Source organism: Pygocentrus nattereri, chromosome 30 (genome assembly GCF_015220715.1).
Source record: "Pygocentrus nattereri isolate fPygNat1 chromosome 30, fPygNat1.pri, whole genome shotgun sequence".
In the NCBI taxonomy this organism is placed as follows: Eukaryota; Metazoa; Chordata; class Actinopteri; order Characiformes; family Serrasalmidae; genus Pygocentrus; species Pygocentrus nattereri.
The window spans coordinates 3,421,768-3,435,680 of NC_051240.1; the positions used below are offsets into that span (position 1 = coordinate 3,421,768).

Genomic DNA, 13,913 nt, shown 5'->3' on the forward strand with positions numbered 1-13,913 from the left:
ATACAGTAACAGTATACAAGAAAAAAAGGAGAGATATATTTGCAGTTGAATGTCTGGTTGTCAACAGCCAGCCCAATAATAAGAGTGATAACAATAGCAATAATAATGATAATTGTATTAATATTAGCTAGATCGTGGCGGGGGGTAAAGCTCTTAACCAAATCAAATCCCGTGCCTCCCTCTGCAGCCGAGGCAGAGGGTTCCAACTCCTACAGGTAACACTGAAGCTGGCCCACGGCTTACTCGGACGACGAGGGAAGAGGGGCTTGGATAACGGATATGATTCAAAGCACAGTAAAATACAAAACAAAGGGTTACGTAGTTTTTTTTTATTATTATTCTTATGTTTTGCCAGTTTTGCCTTCATGTTAGCGTTGCACTTGTATACACACCATTATAGATGTACAATGCATTTAACCCATGGATATTTTCTTAATTAGTGACTAAGGCACTTTTTAAAGAAACATTATTAAATACTAATATTGGAGCAGGTGAGTATCGTTTCTAATCCATCATTTTTATAATACTGAGAAACAATAGCGAGTTTGAGAACTGTAGTGGCTCGTCTATTCATTTTGGGCTGAAGCTCAAGGGCTCAGGTTTACAACTCAAATCAAACTAAGTGCCTGTGAATCAATGTGTTTTGATGTTAGTGTTCCAGTCAAAATCAGAACGAGATGATCCCACTGAACGAAACGATTCCTTCACTTCCTGCCCGCTTCCCTTCGTGTATTAAGCACTTCTCGGAGTGTCTAATAAAGCAGCTAATAGTTCACACATTTGATGAGATATTTTCCGAAGAAACCTTCACAAAAAAAACTAAAAAAAACCATTTTTTGTGGATGTGCACATTCTCCCAAAACGTACGCATTTCTTTCCAGTTTTGCCTCATATGGCTTGTAGTAAATGTGCAGTTACAAAGCATTTCGCATCTTGCATTTACATCCAGTCTCGTCAATGTCAAATACCACCACTTATCGGGATCTCTCCCGATACTTCAATCAAGTCTCCCAAACAGAATGATGATGAAGGAAAACGACTGAAGGTTCTTTCAACTTAGTGTTTTTGTTCGTCTAATGTGGGCAGAAGCTTAAGCAGTAGCTTTTTCACAGTTTTTTTTTCCTTCACGTTTCAATCCAATTCGAAGCAGCCACGGGTTCAGCCGGCCGGTTACACGTACATTGTGTTTTGTTTCTCTATAACTTGTGGAAAACAGAAGTCCATGCATCTCTAACGCACTTCCGCCAGCTAAAACACTCAGAACCTGTGCTACTTCGCAATTTCACATCGTACTCCAACGCCAGACCTGTCTTGCTTTAGCTAAGCAGTGGCTTTATCGTTATTTACTTATACTAGACTCGAGTCGCTGCTCACGTATGAATGTGTGCACAAAAAAAAACAAAACAAAAAAACAAAACATAAAATGCACTTGTACCTATAGTGTTTTCATCTTAAGCAATTATTCTGAAGGCTAACATTACAATAGATCGCTAATTAGAACAAAAGTCCACTCAAACTTGAAGCTTTGCTGCATTGAGTAAGGCAGAGTTGAGGTTCCCTGGATATGAAGGGAATGACCGTGAACTGAATCGTTCTCATGCTCGCTGCAGCTTAGGCTTGTAGACAGAACGCAGGTGTGTGGAGGAGTCGTGTGTGTATAAATGTGTTTGGAGAAGAAGTGCGTGTGTGTGTGGACCCTCAGTCCTGCTCTTGACCACACGAGCAGCAGAACGGACTGGGTTACAAGTTACGGTTTCTGGGGTGCTGACTGTTTTGGGGTAGAAGGTGTAATAGTGTAATAACAGGACCACGGGGGGACGCTGGAACTACTCCGGCTGGGCAGGCTGGGTCTCGTTCACTTCGCTGGCTTTGCTGTCGGCGTCGTCATCGGAAAACTCGCCCTCCATCTGCAGCTGCCTGCGGCCAGAGCGGCCCGAGGGAAAACTGACCGGGCCTCCACGTCTACGGGGGGAGGGAAAAAAAGATTTATTTCAGAGTGAATAAATTCACAAACTGGGGGTCCTGGGATTTGCCGTGGCAGTAATTCACACACTGATGACCTGCAAAGAGGGAATAAATACAGTATGAACTGCCAACGTTGGGCCTCATTCACCAGTGTCCTCCTGAGTTTGTTCCTAGGCGTGTTCTACGTCAGATTCATGATGCGTTCTTACGCAGAACTGTTCTCACCTTTGTGCTCTTGAGTGTGTGCAGATTCTGTTCTTACGGAAGAACAAATCCCAAATAAGAAACACTGGTGAACGTCAGAGTCTTTGTTAAAACTGTAAGTGGGTGTGGGTAAATGAGGCCCATTGACTAAAACCTGCATCATGTAATCTTCAGGGATTTGGAGATCTCTCTCGTATAAATGTGTAACCGCACCTCCAACGTGTGGAAGGTAGGTTGTCCTTCCCCATCAGGATGACTGACGATGGAATGGGTTTTACAAGAGGACTCCTGGTGAAGGATCTGAGTGAATTATCTACTACTGTCATCATATCAGTATCAGACAGACAATGTGATGTGGAAAACTCAAATCCTCTGAATGAGAAATGACGACGGTGTCTTACTTAGTGCAGCTTTAACCCATTTACTGATGTAACGGTTAATAAATACTGGCGATGCAGCAACAGTTAAAATTTCAAATTTTGGGCAGATTTTTTCCAAAAGTTAATTAACATTTCAAGGCTACAGCCTCGATGTTCAGTAAAGAAAAAGGCCACTCCCCTGCATTTTACCATGAACACTCAAAGAACCTTTGGAATAATTAAAGGGTTCTTTGCATCGTGAAAGAGTTCATCAGATTGATGGAGAATGCGCTGTAGATGGGACTATATAGAACCTAGAGCACCAAAATGGGTGTTCTACTGTTCGTGTCGAGACGGTTTTCCCAACCAGAAAAAGCCTTTTACCATACAAAGAAGTTTAGGATCAAAAAACTAATATCTGCTAGAAATGTGCCAATAATAGACAGTAATAAACTTTGGCCTGATCCACACAGACGTTCTAACCCTGACCTACTGCACGCTTACTAGCAAATGTCTGGATATACTTATTAAATATCAGCAGCACTTGATTTAATCTCATATAGTATTGATGAGATAAAGCAGGTACTGGGTGATGATTACAGGGAACACTCCACAGGAAATGGTTAAACACTCAATTTCACTGCGTAGTGTATTACCTGTGTGTGTGTGTGTGTGTGTGTGTGTGTGTGTGTGTGTGTGTGTTACCTGATCTGTATTCATTCTAATAGTAAATCAACACTGAACACATCTTTTAAAACTCTAGGGTTCTCAGGTGTGTGAAACAGGTGTATACCATGTTTGTGCTACCTGAGGCGGTTTTTGAGGGTGTTAACCTCTCTGCTCAGCCCCTCGCTCGCCTCTGTAGCGTCGTCCAACTCTCTCTGCAGCTTCCTACGGGAGGCGTTAGCACGCTGAGCTTCCTCTTCTGCCTCCTCCAGCTGACGCTTCAGCTGCTTCATGCGAGAGTTTGCTTTCTCCATCTAAACACACGGATCATACAATCAGCTTCATTCGGCACTCAAACCCCTCAACCTGCCAGAACCCTGTCACGCTGACCTTCGCCAGAGTAGTATTGTTGGAGAAATGCAAAGAAATGCAATCGGCGAAGGGAATTCTTCAGAGGCTTTGTAAAATTGGTGTGTTAGAGTTCAGAGTGTTAATTATTGATGACTGACACATTCAAGCCTTTAAGAGTGGTGAAGCTAAAAAAAACCCACCAACAGGAGAAGGACCGAGCAAAAAGTGACCTGGAGGTCTTACAATTGTGCCGTGAAGAATGGATATATTTTGAGTTTTGTGCAGTAACTGTAACGTTGGTGTGTCACCTGTTCCTTGTACTGGTCAGCATGGCGACGCTCATCCTCCACCTGCATGAACACTTCTTTCAGCTTCTTCTCTGTGCGCCGGACAATCTTATTGGCCGCTGCCCGCTCCCTGACACCACAACAAACTTCAGTTATTATTCTGATTTATTTTAGTTTTATAAACTTATATTTTCCAATACTGCAAGGTGGGCTGTCCATTTACTTTCTTCCATCTTAAACACTTTGGGGGGCTTTTTGTACTCACTTGGCCTCCTGCTCCAGCTGCTCCTCCAACTGCAGGATTTTGGCCTCCAGGGCAGTGATGGTGGCTTTAAATTTGGATTTGATGGATCCCTCCAGCTCCTGCAGTTTGGCCTTCAGTTCCTTGTTCTGTCTCTCCAGCTGCTGTCGGGCGTTCTCGCTCTTCTGGGCCACGCTGCGCTCTCCGGTCAGCTCTGTGGTCAGAGTGTCCACCTGCACACAAACACGGCGTTACTCCTGGCTGCATTCCTCACACCTTCAGGGTACATAATCAGACGTTTTTATAGCCTATAAACTGGAAGGATCTCGAGATTACTGTACTACTGCTGTAGGAAGCAAGGAAGCAAAAGGACCACTGCATTGGTCTGTAAAGACCACTGCACAGTGCCTAAAGGCTACCGCAGCCATCTAAAGCTTATCCTAGTTGTGTGAAGGTTACTGCATACCGTCTAAAGGCTTCTGCACTGTGTCTAAAGGATACTGCAGTCATCTCAAGGCTACCTCACACGGTCTAAAGGCTACCACACGCCATCTAAAGCGTACTGCAGTCGTCTAAAAGCTACCGAATGATTTCTAAAGGCTAACGCACGTCGTCTAAAGGATATTGCAGCAGTAAAAGGCCACCACACGCCACCTAAAGTTTACTGCAGCTGTATTAAGACTAACACACGTGGTCTAAAGCTACTGCAGCTGTCTAAAGGCTATCCCACAATGTCTACTACAGTCATTTAAGGCTACCAAACACCATCTAAGAGAAGTTCTGCACTGTGTAGCAGGTAGTAGAGATCTCAGCTATAGCACATAGAAGAGCTCTGATAAATATCAAACTTGACATTACTGCACACTTTACTGCACAGATTTACTGGAATAAAACTTATTTAGTGAATTTATCAGGTAACTAACTTCTCACAAACACACCGTTTCTAGCTAAAAGATTCTTCATTTCTTTATTATTTTTAGACTTAAATGTCGTACAAATTCCTACCTGCATGGCGGTCTTGCGGAAGCGGTCATTGAGGAGCTCCATGTTGCTCTGTTCCTCCTCCAGTTCCTCCTCCAGCTGAGCAATTCGAGCCTCCAGCCTGCGCTTCTCATCCAGCAGAGCAGACCTAGTGCAGACACAGACACACAGACAGGTCACTCATGTTATGTATTAAATTATTGGGTGATTCAGTTACTAATTAAATAAATGATCGATTAATTAACCCCATCAAATTCTACTTTTCTTTTTCAAATCAAGGCATTTTAGACATGAAAGCTTGAGAGAAACAAATTGATTGTTTTTATGACGTCATGCTCGCCGCAGCAGACAGCAGGTTTAGCCCATTCATGCTGAAGTTAGGAGGAGTGTTTCAGCACAGACTGCTTTTTAAATGAGTTGCATCAAACAGAACAGCGCTCATTTACACTCACCAGTCTTAAAGGCACAGTAACAAATGTTTAACTCTAAAGGATAAACTAAACTTTTTTTGGGACAGGAACCCAGTCATTTACAGTCATTATGTTCTGATGTATTTAAACACAAAGTATTAAGAGAGATAGGACACTTGTAAGGACACTTATTTACAAAATCGGAATTTATAGGGCATTTTTGTTGGGAGGAGTCGGTCCCAAACCAAAAACCTTAATTTTAACTTCTGAAAATAATAAGGTTCCTTTTGGCATTAATTCCTCAATGCTGTTTGAAAAAAAAAAATCATTTTGATCCATTTTAAACTGTCCATCCATCCATCCATCCATCCTCTAAGCCGCTTCTCTGTCAGGGTCGCGGGGGGGTGCTGGAGCCTATCCCAGCAGTCATCGGGCGGAAGGCAGGATACACCCTGGACAGGTCGCCAGTCCATCGCAGGGCAGACAGACAGTCACACACTCACACCCAGGGGCAATTTAGCACACCCAATTGCATGACTGCATGTCTTTGGACTGTGGGAGGAAACCGGAGAACCCGGAGGAAACCCACGCAGACACGGGGAGAACATGCAAACTCCACACAGAGAGGACCCCGGTCACCCAGCCGGGGAATCGAACCCAGGCCCTCCTTGCTGTGAGGTGACAGCGCTACCCACCACGCCACCGTGCCATTTTAAACTGAGGTTAAAATATTTAGCTCCATCATGAGCTTAATTAAAAAAAAGAAAACTTTCAAAAAATGTCCCACATTTTCATGTTTGGGTCTAGGCAGAGCCTTATTTTAGCCACACCCCTGTATTTTAGAGCAGGGAGTGAGGCTGCATCCCTGTCCCTCATGGCCACATGGTGAGCAGTCAGATCCCATGGTTTTGAAGTAAATGTGTCCACAGGGTACAAAGAGTGAGCCTGAGGCAGTAACTCACTTCCCAGAGGCGCTGTTGGAGATTTCGTCTGCCAGCTCGTCCCTCTCTTGCTCTGCATGACGCCGTGCTCTTTCAGATGCAGCCAGGTCCTACAAATACACATACATACATTATTAAATGTTACATTATAACTTAATTTGATTTTTAAAAAAAAGTATAAATAAAACTAGTGCAAAAATGTCTGAAAATAAGTATTATTGTATAAAGAATTCCTCCTGGATGCTTTGGTTTCATACCATCAGCACTAACAGTTGTCTGGGGCAGATCTAGCAGGGCAGATATTTTAGAAACTGATTTCTGGCTGAGGTTGCATCCTGTGACAGTGCCATGTTTAAAGTCACTGAGCTCATCAGTGCGACCCATTCTACTGCCAGAGTTTATCTATGGAGACTTCAAGGCTGTGTGCTAAATTTTACCCACCTGTCAGCAATGGGTGTGGCTGAAACTCAATAATTAGGGCATACTTTTGCCTATATAGTACACTTGTTTGTATAAAATCACCTCCTGCAGCTGTAGTATCTCTGCCTCAAGACTCTTGAGCTTCTTCTCGTTTTCTTTTGACTGGGCGAAGATTTCATCTCGAGAAGCTCGAGCCTCCTCCAGTTCCCTCTGATAGTCCTTCATCTGAGCCTGCAAACAAAACCCACAAGAGCAAAATCAGTCTAGCACTACAAATAAAACCTGCTATTTCAAGTCTGGATGTCAGTTTTAAGGCACTTTTGTGAATTATTAATAAGCACAGTACCGGGGAGGGGCAAGTGTGTGTGTGTGTTTGTGTATACACACACAGATCTAGCATCTCCGCCTCCATGTCACGGTCTTTAAAACGTTAATAAACAAATGTTTAAATGCGTCTTATTTGCCGTCTGTGTTGTGGAGTGCGTGCAGCACCTGGAGTTTGCGCAGCTGTTTGATGGCCTCATCCCGAGCCTTGTTAGCTGCCTCAATCTGAGCCTCAACGTCCTTCAGGTCCATCTCCAGCTTTTTCTTAGCTGCCACAGCCAGTGCACGCTGCTTCCTCTCATCCTCCAGCTCTGCCTCCATCTCACGCACCTGGGGGCAAAAATTGGTCCCTTTCACACTAAATATTTTATTAAATTCTTTAATTACTGTCTTACAGCTGCCTTCTGACCTCTGATCCCATTCAAACTGTAATGCTCTATAACGTTCATATGATCCACAGTCATTTCGACAGACTGTGAAACACTACAGAAAGTGTAGAGGGTGATGTGGCTTATTACTCCTGATTTTTAAACTAAGGGTTAAAATGAGATTTGAATAATTGAGGTTTGAAATAAATCATCTCCACTGAATCGCATCAGTTTCCCACTGAATCGCATCAGTTTCCCACTGAACTGAATCATCTCTGTTGAATAGCTGCTGTATTAAAAGGTTGAACTGAGGATTAAACAGATTCATCTCTCTATAACTGCTGCATTGAAGAATGAACCAAATACTGAATGGAATCTTCTATCTACTGAATACTGCACTGAGGATTTAACTGAGCGCTGAAAATTGGCTTGACAGCTAAACTGATTAATTTCTCTCCAAACTGGAGGCCTGAATTGAATCTTCTATCTAATGGGTGAACTTCAACACCATGAGGAATTTGTGCAGACTGAACTAATTCATCTCTTGACTAAATTACATTTGTATTGAGTCCTTTCTCCCAGGTGTCCAGAGGGAGTGGAACTTACCTGTTTGACCAGCATTCTTTTCTTCTCATCGTTCTGTTCATCTCTGGCCTGCAGGTCACGCTCAAACTGAGCCTTCATGGCCTGCATGTTGACCTCCAGGCGCAATTTGGCATCCTCTGTGGCCTGCAGCTCATCCTCCAGCTCCTCTAGCTGAGTGCGCATCTCTTCCACCTGCTGCTCCAGCGTACGTTTGGACTTCTCCAGCTCATGAACCTGATCACACACACAGCCTTTAGTAACCAGCCAGCGAGTAGAGACCACTCACTTAACCTCTTACCCGTCGCCCCCTTTTTTCCAAAGCCTGCATGGTACCAGCTCGATTTGACTCGGCTCGACTCAACTTTCTTTTTGGTCAGCTATTTTGTTCTCCTCTGCAGATATAGTCCCCTCTCAATGTATCTGGTTGTCATAGTCAAAGCAAATTCAACTGGGAGACACGAAGGAGATTTTGAAGCATCAATTACCAAATTTTGCCTGATAGAAAACCAAAAAAGGTGAAGAGTCAAATCGGTACCATGCAGCGGAAAAGTGCCTCAAGTGTTCAGGTTCGTAACGGCATATCCAAAATAAACAGAGCCTCTGTTCTCAAATACTCTGGGATACCGTCATGATCCTGCTCTCATTTGAAAGGTAACATTCACGAGTCTTTGTCCACACAGTCAGAATAACTATCAGTTACTGAAACAGAGTAACAGGGCTACAATGGAGGAGTTTATTTAGGCCTGACTCAGATTTCTAAACCAATAAATGTCTATTTCTTCAAGGGTGCTCTAGCCTGCTTCACAAAGGACAACTGAGTGTATGCTTGTTTGGTGCTCATGTTGCAAATGAGGCAATCGTAACTGCTGCAAATAACAGATCTATCGGCTTGTAAGAAGAGAAAGCCCAGAATTCAAGGTTCTAACAGTTTATTGCATAAATGTATAAATGATGTGAGTAACGGAAGTGTGTCATTATTCAAACAATGATATATAAAAGGTTAAAGAGGAATTCCACAGATTTTTCATACTTTTTGCATAATTAGATGGTTGAGATGAAAACAAGTCGTTCAGAGCGGTTTGGTTTCTAACTTGCTGAGTCAGAATTGGTCACAGTTGTGGGGATAGGAACCAGACGTCCACCTCTAAAAGCTCCTTTACCTAAAGTTCTTACATGCAATGTTTATGAATACACTGCCTACCTGAGACACTGATTTATGATAGTTTTGGCCTTAAAATCCATTCATGGTGGAGGGACACATAATATGCTGGGTGATGTGAGGAAAAATAGCCCCCAAAGAAAACTTATTATTTCAGATTTTCCACAATTCTTCCATCATAAACATTCCATATAAACTCACGTGTGGGTTCACTGGTGGTTTTGGAGAGTAAATAAAATGTCTACATTTGTGTTGCAGTGATAGTGACGCCTGATTCCTAGCACCACCACTGTAAAGACATCTGAACCATTTCACACCAGACCGCTCAATCACTCTGTTTACATCTCAACCATGTAATTATGCAGGAATTTTGAAACAATTGTGGAATTTCACTTTACATGGAGCAGCAGTTGCATTCTGGTGCCTAGTATAAGTGCTTCTGACAAATGGACAGGGGGTATTTTTTGCTGTCGTGGCTCAGTAACTCACATTCTTTCCCACGTCATCCTTGGAGCTCATCAGATCCTCCATCTCAGCCCTCAGCTGCTTATTCAGCCTCTCGAACTCCTCTTTAGCCTCCAGAGCTTCATCCAGCGCTCGGGCCATCGACAGCGCCTTCGTCTCTTTCTCCCGCGCTTCGGCCTCAGCTCGGTCTCGCTCTTCAGCGTAACGCGCTGATACGCTCTTCTCCTCTGCCAGCATCTACACAGCACAGATATATTGAGCATCAAAGAGGAACATAAAGGTGAACTCTATATTAGAGGCATACTGTAGAGCTGATTGGCTGAGAAGCGTTCTGATGTTATTGTGCCATATCACGTTTTTTCACACCATCACTCCGCTGAGACGCCGTTGCTAAGCAGCAACTTTGACAGCTGTAGGAGACGCACAAGACATTCGAGCGTTTTTACTTCTTACTTTGCCACAAACAGAAAACGGACACTTAAGATCACATTTGACCCACAGTGGATTTGGTCCGACTCTGAAGATGAGACGACACCAAGTTCCCAAACTGTCAGTTGGTCTGTGAGGAGCTGGAGGACGAACTGCCAGCTGTGCAGCCAGTAGGCGGAGCTCGTAACTCTGACGGAGCAACAAGCTGCTTCTTAAAGAACTGTAACTTTGGCGTAAGGAACTGCAAACATTAAAACATACCAAACGCCATGTTTACGGCCCAATTTTTTATTTCTTACTTCATTTATTTAACTGTTGAATAAAAGCAACAGAACACGAGAGGGAGAAATAACATCACGGCGGTGATTTGGTCGCAGGGACGAGTCTTAAGTGAGTACAGCGAGTCATTATCATCACCATTAGCTGGGAATTCACACCACCACATAAAATCAAACTTGTTATTTTTACGTTTTGAATTGTGCAGGTGAGGTAGGACAGTAACGTTACACCTGATTTTAGCCCCAGACAACAACGAGACTGAGAACTGACCTATTCCACCTTAAATGGTGCAGCAGTTACATTTATTGCCTGAGGCGTTATTAAAAACTGCTGCACCATTTAAAGTGGAACAGTGGAAAATTTGAGCAAGAAGCTGCCAAATAAGAAGCTTTGTCAGAGAACACAAGTAAGCACTTCTCTGAGCCCCCATACTCCCTTTCTCCCAGGCCTGGATGATATATAAAAAATGTGTATGCTACTTTTTGGCTTAAAAAACCCTCCTGAAAACAAATTCACATGGTCCACGAATTAGAAATGTTTTCTGGTGTCACACTGGCATTTTCACAGTTCAGCACTTAAACTATACACAAAATGTATACATGTAAACCCCCAGTTTCCCAGCTGTTTAACAGTAAATTAGTCCTCTTTATCTGCCAGGTCCAAACAGTGATCATCACCACTGGGTTACTTGTCCATCTTCAATGATATCCAATTACATCACCCAATTGCACAGACTGCTGTCCACAGGATAAGATGGCGTGTTAACCCGAGATCATCTCTGCTCCTCATTTTATGGGACGTCAGACTCTTTACTGAGCATGCAGACGGTTATAATGACTGATATGATGCATTTAGATATGAATAAAATCGCTGAGAAGCACTGGTGGGCTTCAGTCACATCCCAGTTACCCTGGTGATCTATTTAGATCATATATCTGAAAATATGAATATTCTGTGGCACCATTTTTGGCCGTGTATTATATGCACCGTTTACCAACTGTGCTCCATTTGTCACCTTGATGGGCTTCTACAATTAAATCAACCACAGAAAGTCTCCATCTCAATCCAACTTCAAGTGCCACCATTTTTATTTCCGTTTTTCTACCCAAAGCGGATTCAAAATTTGATTCAAACTTAACGTTGTTAGATTAACAACAGAGAACATGCAGCTACTATAATATTTAGCTACACATTTGTTCAAATTAGTTACATACCACCACCTGTCTAACTACTCCAATCAAACTAATAATTGGTTGATGACGCTCAGTAACTGGCTGTATACCCAGAACGTCATGGTTTAAATCACAAACCTAACAATCGAAGCAAAAACTAAAACGCCTGTGTGTCTGTTTAGCTTTGTTCTGGAATCTGCACTTGTCTTTCAAAACGTACAGAAATCAAACCTTTCAGGTTTACCTGGTCAAATTTCTTCTGCTTCTTTTCCAGGTTGGAGACAATCTGTCTCTGGTGGTCCAGATCCACCATGAGGTCATCCAGTTCCTGCTGAAGCCGGGTTTTGGTCTTCTCCAGCTTGTCGTAGGCCATGGCCTTCTCTTCCAGTCTCTGGTTGGTGGCCTCCATGTCCTTCTGCAGCTTCCGCTTCACCTCCTCCAGAGCGTCCACAACTCCGACGTCATCCTCTAGCTTCTTTTTCGTCTCGCACAGCTGCAGAAACACGTCAGAGACCACTCAGCGGGTACTACAGGTACGCCAGAAATTCTGCCTATCATGAGTCCGGTGGGTCTCACTGCCTAACATCAGCCAGGAACCGCCTACTTTTACAAGAGAGGGCCGTTTGACTGACGAGAAACACGACCAGTCTGACTAGCAGTGACAAGAGGAAGAAGATAACTAATCAGATGAGACGTTCTCACATCCTGTCTGCTGCTAAACTTGAATTAAAATGTCATAATTACATAAGACTCAAGTGCTACACACTTAAATTATGGTTCTTTAGTAAAATGGTTCAATATAGAACCATGAACACTCAAAGAATCCATCGCATGATTGAAGGCTTCTTCGCTTCATGAAATGGTTCTTCAGCTTGTTGAACAATGGCGCTGTAAACGGTTCTATATAACGGTTCTATAACAAGCCTGACATTAGAACAATAGAAGAACCTGCGGCGTACAGTCAGTCACCACAGTTTCATGAGTAAACTTCTTTAGTCAAGACTCAAAAGTGAAAAAGCAGATGTGAGTATGAAGGTGTGTGAATGTGTACCTGAGACTGCAGGGTTGCCAGTTGTTTCTCCAGGTTTCTGCGTGCCTCCTCCTCCTCCTCCTGCTGCTCTTGCAGGGCACTTTTCTCTTCCTCCAGCTGGCGGATTCGGCTGCTCAGGTTCAGCTTCTGACGTGTTTCCTCCTGCAGGAGCTCCTACAGCCAGACATCACAGACAGTCAGGGTGTCAGTAACGGGCTGCTGCACAAATACACCTCACTGTTCTGGAGCGTTCAGGTTACCTGTGTGTCCTGCAACTGGCTCTCCAGGCTGGAGGCATCTTTTGCCAGCTTTATTCCCTTCTTCTCCGCGTCCTCCAGTAGAGTAGATACATTCTCCAGCTCCGTCTGCGCGCGCACACACACACACACACACACACACACACACACACACACACACGGTCGGTACTGGACAGGGTTTTTCTCTGAACACTGTAAATCTTAAAAGTCATACATTATTCTTTTCTGTTATTCTTACTTTTTTCCAGATTTTGGTCCACTAACTCCTCCCACAGAATGTTCCATGATCGGGAATGGTGTGCTTATAAACAGCTCTTCGACTGAATATATGGTTTTCATACAAATTTCATTAAATTGTGTAAAAGTGCAAAAGTTTGTGAAACCAGCTTTTATTACGAAGAGTCGAGTCTATTAGCAACTCCCTATTAATCGTATGGGGTTCCATAGCATCCGTCCAGCAACCGTCAGGGAATCTACAGCGACCGCCTACCAACACCACAGCAATCAACTGGGGAGCCATATCAAATGGCTATCAACACGTTAGCAACAACCAAGAATGGCAGCCACCGAAGCATTTGGTAGCATCCCAGCAACTGCCTTGCCCCGGTGTAATCCATGCCAAACACTGCATTCTCTTCAGGAATTTAACTTTCCTATTCCATATTTTTGCTGTGCCATCGTCTCTTTAATTCCCCACGTGAGCAAAACAAATTACGTGTAAGTGACGTCCTACCTGGCCAAAAACAACTGTTCTTATTCTGATGAAGAAAAGTAGAGATGAATGGTGATGGAGAATTGAGGACAATGGCAGCTAAAGCACAGTAAATCCATGTGAAGCACTGCTGCTGGATCTAAACACAAACATTCGGAACAAAACCTTGCGTTTCCAAAAAAAAACGGTACAGGAGAAGGAAAAAAAATATTCTTAACTTATAAAGGAAGTTAAAGGAACAAGAACTTTTAATTTTGATCCATTTCTGATAGTCTGGCCAGACAGAGAACACGAAAGCCATGTGATTT

General features: G+C 43.3%; 1 protein-coding gene across 8 annotated transcripts in view; it reads right to left on the reverse strand.

The window, feature by feature from the left end:
* Positions 1-314: 314 nt before the first annotated feature.
* The window catches only part of myh10 (myosin, heavy chain 10, non-muscle), a 107,089-nt gene continuing 93,490 nt past the window's right edge, over positions 315-13,913 (reverse strand). For 4 of the 8 annotated variants that reach the window (XM_037536364.1, XM_037536363.1, XM_037536362.1 and 1 more), the window contains 13 exons: positions 12,897-13,001; positions 12,658-12,810; positions 11,851-12,099; positions 9,751-9,963; positions 8,124-8,336; positions 7,318-7,479; positions 6,928-7,056; positions 6,427-6,515; positions 5,079-5,202; positions 4,098-4,306; positions 3,854-3,962; positions 3,336-3,508; positions 315-1,962 (listed from right to left, as the gene is read on the reverse strand). In XM_037536364.1, coding sequence (XP_037392261.1) covers positions 1,827-1,962; positions 3,336-3,508; positions 3,854-3,962; positions 4,098-4,306; positions 5,079-5,202; positions 6,427-6,515; positions 6,928-7,056; positions 7,318-7,479; positions 8,124-8,336; positions 9,751-9,963; positions 11,851-12,099; positions 12,658-12,810; positions 12,897-13,001 — 2,064 coding nt within the window. In that variant the 3' untranslated portion in view covers positions 315-1,826. The remainder of the gene's footprint in view (positions 1,963-3,335; positions 3,509-3,853; positions 3,963-4,097; positions 4,307-5,078; positions 5,203-6,426; positions 6,516-6,927; positions 7,057-7,317; positions 7,480-8,123; positions 8,337-9,750; positions 9,964-11,850; positions 12,100-12,657; positions 12,811-12,896; positions 13,002-13,913) is intronic. The other 4 variants (XM_017722088.2, XM_017722086.2, XM_017722085.2 and 1 more) reach the window with 1 other exon arrangement.